The sequence below is a fragment of the Schistocerca serialis genome, chromosome 8, assembly GCF_023864345.2.
Source record: "Schistocerca serialis cubense isolate TAMUIC-IGC-003099 chromosome 8, iqSchSeri2.2, whole genome shotgun sequence".
In the NCBI taxonomy this organism is placed as follows: Eukaryota; Metazoa; Arthropoda; class Insecta; order Orthoptera; family Acrididae; genus Schistocerca; species Schistocerca serialis.
This window is the reverse complement of record NC_064645.1, coordinates 440,208,292-440,221,026: the sequence shown is the minus strand read 5'-3', so window position 1 is coordinate 440,221,026 and position 12,735 is coordinate 440,208,292. Positions and strand designations below refer to the sequence as shown.

At 39.1% G+C, this 12,735-nt stretch overlaps 1 protein-coding gene across 7 annotated transcripts in view; it reads left to right on the top strand.

Moving 5' to 3' along the window:
* Positions 1-12,735, top strand: part of LOC126416771 (E3 ubiquitin-protein ligase HECTD1) — a 327,326-nt gene that overhangs the window by 293,055 nt on the left and 21,536 nt on the right. For all 7 annotated transcript variants that reach the window (XM_050084626.1, XM_050084625.1, XM_050084627.1 and 4 more), the window contains one exon: positions 5,815-6,019. In XM_050084626.1, the coding sequence (XP_049940583.1) occupies positions 5,815-6,019 (205 nt within the window). The remainder of the gene's footprint in view (positions 1-5,814; positions 6,020-12,735) is intronic.

Sequence of the window (12,735 nt, the reverse complement as noted above, 5' to 3'; positions counted from 1 at the left end):
GTCACTAATCTTTGCACAATGTCATCAGGCTTATTAGACTTCAGGTAGGGTCCTGGCATCTGCTTGCCACAATAAATTTCAAAGTTCAGGGTGTAAAATGTTTTGGCATCACATAAGACATCAATCTTGATCCCATAATTTGCAGGCTTATTAGGGGTATACTGAATAAATCTGCAGTGTCCTCTCAAAGGATGCATCATTTCGTCCCGTCTCGTCCACCCCCTTCCTCCCCCTCCCCCTGCGGGTCTGGGGGTAAGAATAGGCCCGAGGTATTCGTGCCTGTCGTAAGAGGCGACTAAATGGAGTTCCACACATTTCAGCCTTTATGTGATGGTATCCTGTAGGGTTTGACCACCATTCTTAAAAATTTTCCCGAAGAGCTCTTTAATGGTGTGGGGCATGTGGAGTTGGAGTGATATGGAACCCCTGATACATTTAGATATGACTTTGACAGGTGACATGTATGTGAGCATCCTGTCTGATCAGCTGTATCCATTCATGTTCGTTGTGTATTCTGATGGACTTCGGCAATTCCAGCAGGAAAATGCAACATCCCACACATCCAGAACTGTTACGGAGTGGCTCCAGGAAAGTTCTTCTGCATTTAAACTGTTCCGCTGGCCACCAAACTCCCCAGACGAGAATGTTATTGAGTGTATCTGGGATGCCTTGCATTGTGGTGTTCAGAAGAGAGATGCACCCCCCGTACTCTTACGGATTTATGGACAGCCCTGCAGGATTCATGGTGTCAGTTCCCTCCAACACTACTTCAGACATTAGTCGAGTCCATGCCATGTCTTGTTGCAGCACTTCAGCGTGCTCGCAGGTGCCCTGCTCGATATTAGGCAGGTGTACCATTTTCTTTGGCTCCTGAGGATAGTATCCAGGTGTTTTATGGTATAATTTGTCTGGTTAACATGTTTGAAACCCCATTTTTAAAAGTCCTTGGTTGCAATAAGGTATGTAAACGAACGACTGATGTGGATAGATTTGACAGTGTCTAGCAAGAAAATTAGGATTGTGTCAGTATATTCGCATTGTGAAGGGACAGATCAAGATAAGATGGATAGTTTTTATGAGGCACTCAGTGATGTAGTTGTTAGAGTAAAGGACAAGGACAGTGTTCTGCTCATGGGTGATTTTAACGCCAGGATTGGAAATCGAACAGAAGGGTATGAAAAGGTTATGGGTAAATTTGGAGGCCAACAGGAACGGGAAACAACTCTTGGATTTCTGTGCCAGTATGGGCTTAGTAATCACAAACTCCTTTTTTAAACATAAGAGCATTCACCGGTATACTTGGGAAGGCAGGGGAACCAGATCTGTCATTGACTATATAATAACAGATCAGGAATTCAGGATGGCTGTGAGGGACACACGTGTATTCAGGGGATTCTTTGATGACACTGATCATTATTTAATCTGCAGTGAAATTGGGATTGTGAGGCCGAAAGTGCAGGAGGTCAGGTCCATATGTAGGAGGATAAGAGTGGAGAAACTTCAGGATAAGGAAATCAGGCACAAGTACATAACAGCAATCTCAGAAAGGTACCAGTTAGTTGAATGTAGTCAATTACAGTCATTGGAAAAGGAATGGACAAGGTACAGGGACACAGTACTAAAAGTGGCTAAAGAATGTCTTGGAACAGTAGTGTGTAAAAGTAGGATGAAGCAAACAGCTTGGTGGAATGATACAGTCAAGGCAGCCTGTAAAAGGAAAAAGAAGGCGTATCAAAAATGGCTACATACCAGAACTCAGGTAGACAGAGAAAGTTATGTTGAAGAAAGAAACAAAGCCAAACAGATAATTGCAGCATCGAAGAAGAAATCGTGGGAAGACTTTGGAAACAGGTTGGAGACTATGGGTCAAGCTGCTGGAAAACCATTCTGGAGTGTAATTAGCAGTCTTCAAAAGGGAGGTAAGAAGGAAATGACAAGTATTTTGGACAGGTCAGGAAAACTGCTGGTGAATCCTGTGGATGCCTTGGGCAGATGGAGGGAATATTTTGAAGAGTTGCTCAATGTAGGTGAAAATGGGATCAGTAATGTTTCAGATTTCGAGGTAGAATGGGATAGGAATGATGATGGAAATAGGATCACATTTGAGGACGTGGAAAAAATGGTCAATAGATTGCAGTGCAATAAAGCAGCTGGGGTGGATGAAATTAAGTCGGAACTCATCAAATACAGTGGAATGTCAGGTCTTAAATGGCTACACAGGATAATTGAAATGGCCTGGGAGTCGGGACAGGTTCCATCAGACTGGACAAAAGCAGTAATTACACCAATCTTTAAACATGGAAACAGAAAAGATTGTAACAACTACAGAGGTGTCTCTTTAATCAGCGTTGTGGGTAAAATCTTCGCAGGTATTGTTGAAAGGAAAGTGCGAGTATTAGTTGAGGAGCAATTGGATGAAAATCAGTGTGGGTTTAGGCCTCTTAGAGGTTGTCAGGACCAGATCTTTAGCTTACGACAAATAATGGAGAAGTGTTATGAGTGGAACAGGGAATTGTATGTATGCTTTGTAGATCTAGAAAAGGCATATGACTGGGTTCCTAGGAGGAAGTTATTGTCTGTTCTACAAGATTATGGAATAGGAGGCAAACTTTTGCAAGCAATTAAAGGTCTTTACACGGATAGTCAGGCAGCAGTTAGAGTTGACGGTAAATTGAGTTCATGGTTCAGAGTAGTTTCAGGGGTAAGACAAGGCTGCAACCTGTCTCCACTGTTGTTCATATTATTTATGGATCATATGTTGAAAGCAATAGACTGGCTGGGTGAGATTAAGATATGTGAACACAAAATAAGCAGTCTTGCATATGTGGATGACTTAGTTATGATAGCAGATTTGATTGAAAGTTTGCAAAGTAATATTTCAGAGCTAGATCAGAAATGTAAGGACTATGGTATGAAGATTAGCATCTCCAAAACGAAAGTAATGTCAGTGGGAAAGAAATATAAACAGATTGAGTGCCAAATAGGAGGAACAAAGTTAGAACAGGTGGACGGTTTCAAGTACTTAGGATGCATATTCTCACAGGATGGCAACATAGTGAAAGAACTGGAAGCGAGGTGTAGCAAAGCTAATGCAGTGAGCGCTCAGCTACGATCTGCTCTCTTCTGCAAGAAGGAAGTCAGTACCAAGACTAAGTTATCTGTGCCCCGTTCAATCTTTCGACCAACTGTGTTGTATGGGAGCGAAAGCTGGGTGGACTCAGGTTACCTTATCAACAAGGTTGAGGTTACGGATATGAAAGTAGCTAGGATGATTGCAGGTACTAGTAGATGGGAACAATGGCAGGAGGGTGTCCACAATGAGGAAATCAAAGAAAAACTGGGAATGAACTCTATAGATGTAGCAGTCAGGGCGAACAGGCTTAGATGGTGGGGTCATGTTACACGCATGGGAGAAGCAAGGTTACCCAAGAGACTCATGGATTCAGCAGTAGAGGGTAGGAGGAGTCGGGGCAGACCGAGGAGAAGGTACCTGGATTCGGTTAAGAATGATTTTGATGTAATAGGTTTAACATCAGAAGAGGCACCAATGTTAGCACTGAATAGGGGATCATGGAGGAACTGTATAAGGGGGGCTATGCTCCAGACTGAACGCTGAAAGGCATAATCAGTCTTAGATGATGATGATGATGATGATGATGATGATGATGATGATGATGATACTCACCTCGCTGAGAACACTAATTTACAGTTAAGTAAAGTCTCTTCGGTGTAATTGTATGTTCTAATTTCTAGCAGTCAGTGATTCCGTTTTTATGAACAATATAAACAGCACTGCTTGATACTGTTGTCAGTAAACTACCAATTTTTTTAAAGAATTGAACTGTCATGTATAAAACACCTTCAAGCCTCTAATTACATTACAGATGAGGTAATGTGTTAAATATTTGACATTAATTATCTAATCGAGAAATGGTTTGAAATTGTGCTTCATGTTTGTTGTAAGTTGTTAACCTCTCATTGCTAAACAGTGGGTGAACATAGTCTTAGTTGTGCCCCATTGTAAGGAAAAGCAAGTTTTTCATGCATCTTAATGATGATGATGACATATCTCCTGAACTATGTGTTGTACAGTGATATAATTTTGCAGGTACATTCAGTAATTATGTAGGTAGTGTCTGCAAATTGTGTTGTGAATAGAGTTAGTACTAAAGAACTAATAAATTTAAAGTCATGGCTGATACTGAAGTTTCACTGCATGAGCAGCCAAAGTGTAGTCAGTGATTAACTTTTTTCCTTCCCTCATTTTGTGTGTGCACTTTGGGAAAAGGGGGGGAGGGGGAGATCCGCAAGAGGAAGGTCCATAAAGATTCAGAATTGTCTGTAATGTTTGTTGTATGTTCCAAGTGCTTTTACTCTCAAATAATGGATGAATAAAATCAGGGTACTTGCAGGCTGTCAGTTACGCTGCCTAAAGATACACACAGTTTCTAACTGTAGTACTTCTTGGTGTCCAGTTTGAAAGGTGGTCTTCTGGCCTAAAGCCTACTTGTTTGACAGTCTTTTGTTGTGCCTATGTGTGACTCAACATTTCCACTATATGGTGTGTAGCAATCTATCCTTTTCATAATATTGTGAACTGTTGTAATAGTGTATATATATATATATATATATATATATATATATATATATATATATATATATATATATATATATATATATATATATATATATATATATAATGGAAGGAAACATTCCACGTGGGAAAAATTTAAGTATGTCTGCTTGTGTCTGTATGTGTGGATGGATATGTGCGTGTGTGCGAGTGTATACCTGTCCTTTTTTCCCCCTAAGGTAAGTCTTTCCGCTCCCGGGATTGGAATGACTCCTTACCCTCTCCCTTAAAACCCACTTCCTTTCGTCTTCCCCTCTCCTTCCCTCTTTCCTGATGAGGCAACAGTTGGTTGCGAAAGCTTGAATTTTGTGTGTATGTTTGTGTTTGTTTGTGTGTCTATCGACCTGCCAGCGCTTTTGTTCGGTAAGTCACCTCATATATATAAAAAACAGAACTGTCCTCAAACTAAAAGTCAGTTTAAACTCCGCAATGCTCTACAAGGCATGGTCCCATTGGAGGCTGTATATCCTTCCCATCCTCCAATCTTACCACTTACAGGGGACATACAGTTAAACACAGACTCCAAACCACAGAGCAACATTTTATTTTGTCATTAACAAATCATTGCCAGGAGTGAAAAAACAGTGACAAGGGTGAAAACAATCTGAGAGGACTAACTGGGTATTGAGCCTGGACCTATGGAAGTCTAGCACTTCCCCACCGAGCCCCAATTGAAAAATGCCGATTTGTACCATGGCATAGAATCCTTATTATACCGCCAGTTCTCTAATAACTGTTAACAGATTTAGCTAGTGGCTGGAGAAAGTCAAAGGCATGCTACCTCCAATAAAACTGTGCCAGTAGAGCCCTTAAATGTGTTCAGACCAACGTTTTGATTGTTGATGACCTCCTTTTTCATCATCAACGTCTTCTCCTTCTCCTTCTTCTTCTTAGAACCATGTTTGAGGCATAACTTTTGCAATAATATTTCAGTTAATGTTGAATTGTAAGATTAATATTAATCCTGAGAAGAAAAAAGTGTCGAGCTGAAATTTTGAGTTGGTCCATGAGCCAAAAATGGGCAGTGCAATTTGTAGCACACTGCCTGCTACAAGCCAGGATGAGGGTTACTGTTGGTATGCAATGCTTATTTTGTCACAAATGTTGAGAAATATGTTTTCTGTGTGTAGATATTTAACTTGCGTAGTAGAATTACCTTCAGTTTGCATTCGATTTTACAGGTCGATCGTCTGGCTTCAGACACAACGTGATGTAACTCTTGAGCGGCAGCGAGCACCAGGTTTGTCTCCCCGCCGAGAAGACCCTCATGAATTCCGTGTGGGAAGACTGAAACATGAAAGGGTCAAAGTTCCTCGTGGTGAGAAGCTCCTAGACTGGGCTGTACAAGTCATGCGTTTGCATGCTGACAGGAAGAGCATCCTTGAGGTGAGTATTACATTCCTGTTTGTACTAATTAACAAGAAACATTATGAGTACTTATGTGTTTATCAGTCCAATGGAAAAATTTAGTAGAAAAGCAGTGATCCTGAATACAGCACGAAATAAAGTTCTCTCAACTGCTAAATAGTAATAAGATGTAATTTGTATATTGAAGGTTGGCAGCAAGATTGAATTTACAGTTAGGAGACAGTACCAAATAAACAGCCTTGAAAAAATAAAAATATAAGGGTGGAACAGTGTTACGAAAAAGAAAGTTGCTACTCACCATATAGTGAAGATGCTGAGTCACAGATAGGCACAACATAAACACTGTCACAGATAAAGCTTTCAGCCAGTAAGACATCTGTCAAAAACAGACACCTGCATAAACACACGCAAACACAACTCTCTCACACGACTGCATCCTCATGCAACTGAAGCTATTAAATCTGTTTTTGTTATATTTTGGACTTACAGCTGCATGCATTTATATCAAAACTTCTCAAAGACTTTATAGTGGTTATATTGAATTCGTATGTTAGGGTAGTTCTGTCTGTCAAAATTAAATTAAAGCTCCAGTTTTGTCTGATGGAGCTACTGTACTGAGGTAATGCACTAGTAATTAAAGTTATCATGATAGTTATATTGTGATGAGCCTCTGCATTAATTTCAATGAAGCCTGGTGGCAATTGCATCGAAATCAAATATAGAAACTAATTATGGGATTTATTTTAATATTAAAACAAAGTCAGAAATTGCATTCTGGGTGTTATAAAAATAAAATTAATTTAGAGGGGGGGGGGGGGGGATGATGACGACGTCACAATCAACAACTCCTGTTGAAAGCTTTCTACTTCACACGAGCAGCATGCAGAATGTGATGATAGGTACCTCTTTCAATCTTCTGTAACACAAAGTAACTCCTCTTAACCCTTTTAGTGCCAGACATTTTCTCAAGAGATCATGTTAAAAGTGCCATGCGATTTTACAGTAAAATGCAGACCTCTGCCATACTTGCAATAAAATCTAAACTAATGCATAAAGGAATGTAATTTTTTTTTAATTTTTAGGGAATGTTGCTGGCTACAGTAATATGTGCAATACACATTGTCAAAGAATATATTTTCAGAGAAAAAAAATTATTTTCATGATAGGGTTTACCGAAAAAAATTAAAACTTTGATTTCAGTTTACTCTGAGACCCATCAGATGATGATATACTCAAAAATTTCAGGTATATATGGAATCTCTGTAGTTTCCTTAACAAAAACATCATAAAGGAATACAAAATTTTTTATTTCACTAAGGAAAAAATCAAAAAGAACATAACATTACAAAAAAATTGTTTTGCTTTGAACGTGTTCCCAGTTCTTCAGTCATAAATCACTGACAAATGTGAGGTTGCAGTTGTGACAACTAGTTGCACACATGCTGACCAACACATGAAGGATGCAGTCCTTTCTTGCAACAAACACATGCTGTTTGTGGACGCCTGGACGCCGCTTCTTATCCTTCGTAGAACAAACACTACAGTAGCGTTCCTTTCTCGCCGGAAGAGTCTCTACACCATATACTGTTGGAGCAGGTACATTTATATCTATTGCACTTGTGGTTGCAGTCCTTGCCTGAAACCACTGTTGAGAAAGTTTGAAAATGACTATGCTGTTAAACTTCAGCCGTGTCAGTGGTTTGTCGCTGGGGTTTAGGCTTTCCTTATACAAAACATATGCATTCAGTAACATCCTGGCAATTATGCTGAACACTACCTTCTTCCACATCTTGACAGTCCTCCTCTCATCTAAATAGCAGTATGCCATTATATCCGAGGAGTCAATACCACCCATATACTTATTATATTCAAAAATTACATCTGGTTTCTTGACCGACTGTCTATTGCAAATTGTCTTTTCTGATGATGTAACTGAGGATGATGTACTCACGAGGAGGACTGGATTTCTCTGTGATTTCTTCTGTCTGAAGCCACAGAGAAGTATAAAAGATATCCTGAAAAACTTTAGCTGACCTACAGCGTAATTCGACAGAAGACCACGTGGCAGGAATTTCCTGTTTCTTCTAATTGTTCCCCTTAGATAAGTGCCGACTAAATACAGCTTTTCTGCCATAGGAATAGATGTAAAAAAATTATCGCAAAACACATGGTAACCTTTTTGCATGTAGCTCCCAAGAGCTAGTAGTTTCATGACGACTACATATCCCAGGCCATTCTCTTTTATTTCGTTTTTGTCATCATCACATTTTGCACCACGGTATGCATAAAACCCTAGGCAGTAATTTACTACTGAATCACACAGCATCCAAAATTTGACTCCCCATCTGTGATGATGTTTATTGGGAAGGTACTGGATTAGCTGTGAGTGCGCCATTGTTCCAACAAGACTTTCATCAACACTCAGTTGCTGGTGTGGAGTGTAGTAGTGACAGAAAACATTGTTGGCAATATCCACCAACACTTGAAATTTTGCTGTTGGATCATACAATAGGTGACCAGGAGGGTGAAGTTTCGAATTGTCTACAAAATGTAAGAACCGCAGCAACAACTGAAACCTGTTGCATGAAAACATTTGCGAAAACCACGGTGTCAACAGGTTTGCATCAGTTGACCAATAACTAAAAATAGTCAGTTTTTTAATCACTCCCATATTCAAAATCACTGCTACAAAAGCCTTCATTTCTGCTACAGTTGTTGGTTGCCACTTTTTGAGTCTCGAATTTGGCGATAAATGCATTGACTGAATCACCTGGCGAGTGTATCTGTTAGTCTGAGTCACCATAATCGTAAGAAGCTGCTGCGAGAACAATAAATTGAAAAAATCTGTTGGTGTGGCGTTTGCTGGTATATGTTTAGGGCCTGGTGCTTCTGCATACACAAAGCTTGGAGGGGGCGGATTATCTGATGCCTCACCCAGTATTTCAACAAAAGTATTTGCACTGCAATTCAGTTGTGTTTGGTCGTCGTCGTCATCATTTGCTGACGCACAATCGTCACTTGAAGAAGAAAACGATGAGTCCTCTTCTCCACCGGACATCTCATAATCCTATTCACTTTCTGCAAATCCTGCAAATTCATCTTCACTTCCACTACTTATCATATTATTGTCTAAATCACTCATATCGAACTGCAACTTCTTACACGATGACGCCTTACTCCTGTGAAATGCTCGGTAAATAAACAACACCAGAGAAGTTTATTTTACTCGACATATTGCACTGACAATCGAAAAGAAGATTAATATGCTGTGCCTTCGGCCTTCCTTCTGTGTCTTGGCTAGGGAATACTAACAACTTTCCCTTCAAGTGCGGAAAAAATGAGTGAGAAGGGCATCACGATCAGATCGTTACTGGCAGCTTTCGCCGAAAATCTGGATCACGATCAGATCGTATTTGGCACTAAAAGGGTTAACAACAATTACCTCTCATCTCTCATAATACGACAATGCCAATGATGACACGGTGGTCAGCTTCTTGACGATTATTCCCCTGAATCCTGAAGATGGTTCATGATGCACACAGAGGGGAACAGGTGTTCTCGCAACTGGTAGAAATAAAATATTTTTCTTCCACGAGCTATCCATGTTTATTTATTAGGCACATATAGAACAACATACATCTGTACACAACAGCGGATGAAATGAGAACAGAAGAGCTCTATTACAAGCATTAAAACAAGAGAGGTGGTGTTATAAAAAATTGAAGATGCAACTATAATGTTTAAAATTTTTCCGCTACCCTGTCAGATTACATTAATTAATATATCCTTGACGCATTCAACTTGCCCCTGTATGAATTAATACTTTTCATTTTTTCTACACAGGTAAACCTTATAGATAGCTGCACAATGTGTCTTGGTGAAAGAAAATTAAGTTGGAGTTAAGAGTATAGAGAAAATGTGTGTTTCAAACATAGCATAAGCTTTGTGAAATTTCACTAGTAACTGCTGACTAAGATGAGTTGCACACAAAGAGTGGTAAAAGTTAATGATAGTGAGCAGGCAAATTATGAGTGATGGTTATAGCAATGTTTTTAGCTTCAATGTAGCTGGTTCGTACTTCTGGTTAGAGATATATAATTTTTATGAGAATAACAGTGTGTATACACCCTAGAGCAACCAGGAAAAACCTGGAAATTTTTTAGTACTTGGAGATTTTGTTGTTGTTTTTAGTTTGCACTTGAATTTTTGTAATTTTGGCTGGTAACAACTGATACTCTAACAAAGAATTTTACATTAGCCCACTATTACAGAATAATCCTGCGTCAATAAAACATAAACAAGAGAATAACACCAAAATAAAACTTAAGTTGCAAAGAAAATGTGCCATTTACATCAACAAAACATAGCACATACACAAACGTCTGCCAACAGCAAAATGTGTCAAAGGTTTTAGGACGAAGTCTATGCAGTACTTAGTAACAACAAATCTTGGAATGTTTTACTCTGGTCTTGAAAAGCCAAAATGCTCGACGGAATGTGTGTTCAGCCAGGTAACTCACAAAATGTTCGGTGCACAGCAATGAAATTTGTAATCACATGATTGTCAGAAATATTTAGTTGCTGCATTTTAATCTGTGCTGTTAGGATCCACCGAGTCACACCCTCAGAATAAGCAGCAAAAACACTTTGATGACCAGTGTTATATGCAAAAGCTTAGCTTTTCTTGTAACTATACTGTACGTATATTAATATCAACCATTAACTTTTCATATTTGCGTGTTCATACTGCTGAACAGTAATGTTGCTATTGGCAGACTCCCTCACTTGACCTGTGCTCTGAATATCTCCTGTCATTGGCTGGTGAGATCACATGAGACGAACTACGATTGCTTTGCACAAGCGCTTTTGTCAGCCAATCTCAATTTCAGTGCTTCAGAAGTTACTGTACTGTATTTGGTAGAAGTTGTATTTATACTTTTGCTATACAAAAATATGCAGTGTATATCTTGGAGAATGTCTAAGATCTTTCCTAAATGTTGTGTTTTTTGCTGGGCTTCATTTCCTAAGTGCCAGGAAGTTCTGCCAGTGTATAAAATCTTTGCCATACAAAGGAGTGATAAGTTTTACAGCTCTGAAGGAAAATATACTGTCACTTAACACAGAAAAAAATGTCTTTCATCCAGAGTATATATTGTATTTTCACTGGGAAAAAGCATATTTTTAGAATCACTGATATTGCAGTTGTTGGATACTATTTTTTTCTCTTTATTTATTTATTTTTTTCTCCATTTTGTGAAGTGCACACACAAGTTTTACATTTTCTGGACATTTAAAGCAAGTTGCCAATCTTTGCACCACCTTGTAAACTCATCAAGCTCTGACTGAATATTTATGCAGCTTCAGATAGTACTTCATCACAGGTAACTGCATCATCTGCATACAGTCCAAGGTTCTACTAATATTGCCTGTAAAGTCATTAATATAAAACATGAACAGCGAGGGTCCCAACACACTTCCTTGGGGCACACTTGAAGTTACTTCTGCATCTTATGATGACTCTCCATGCAAGATAATATGCTGTGTCCTCCGTGTCAAAAAGCTCTCAATGCAGTCACAAATTTCACTTGATCTGGGAGAAATTTGGAATTTTTTGTTGTTTATTTTGTTTATTTATTTTTCTGTGTATACGCACCAAGTACGTGAATGAACATAACGTCAAGGGCCTCTTTACCACAAGAAAATACATGTTGCTCTGTAAACAGAATAAAAACCTTGAGGTTGGCCGATGACATTGTAATTCTGTCAAAGACAGCAAAGGACTTGGAACAGCAGTTGACTGGACTGGACAGTGTGTTGATGGGAGGATGTAAGATGAACATCAACAAAGCCAAAACGAGGATATTGAAATGTAATCGAGTTAAATCAGGTGATGGTAAGGGAATTAGATTAGGAAATGAGACACTTGAAAGTAGTAGATGAGTTTTGCTATTTGGGGAGCAAAATAACTGATGATGGTTGAAGCAGGGAGGATATAAAATATAGACTGGCAATGACAAGAAAAGCGCTTCTGAAGAAGAGAAATTTGTTAACATAGAGTATAGATTTAAGTGTCAGGAAGTCTTTCCTTAAAGTATTTGTTTAGAGTGTAGCCTTGTACGGATGTGAAATGTGGATGGTAAATAGTTTATACAAGAAGACAATAGAAGTATTTGAAATGTGGTGCTACAGAAGAATGCTGAAGGTTAGATGGGTAAATCATGTAACTAATGAGGAGGTGCTGAATAGAATTGGGGAGAAGAGAAATTTGTGCTACAGCGTGACTAGAAGAAGGGATCGGTTGGTAGGACACATTCTGAGGCATCAAGGGGTGACCAATTTAGTAGTGGGGGAGGGGGGGGGGGGATAAAATTGTGGTGGGAGATCAAGAGATGAACACAGTAAGCAAATTCAGAAGGATGTAAGTTGCAGTAGTTATTTGGAGAGGAAGAGACTTGCAGAGGATAGGGTAGCATGGAGAGCTGCTTCAAACCAGTCTCTGGACTGAAGAACACAACAAGAACAACAACAATGTTCACCTGCAAAAGTATCTGATAACTGGCTTCAAATGTCCTGTTTGAGGTGGATGTGTATCCTGACTGTTTGTAGTAGACAGAATTATATATAAAAATGATTTATCTTGTATTCTGAAGTGCAAGAGGCTTAAAAAGTGCTAAACCTACCTTCAGTTTCAAGTTATTCTGCTGTGGTGGTAAAAATATCATAACATGTGAAAC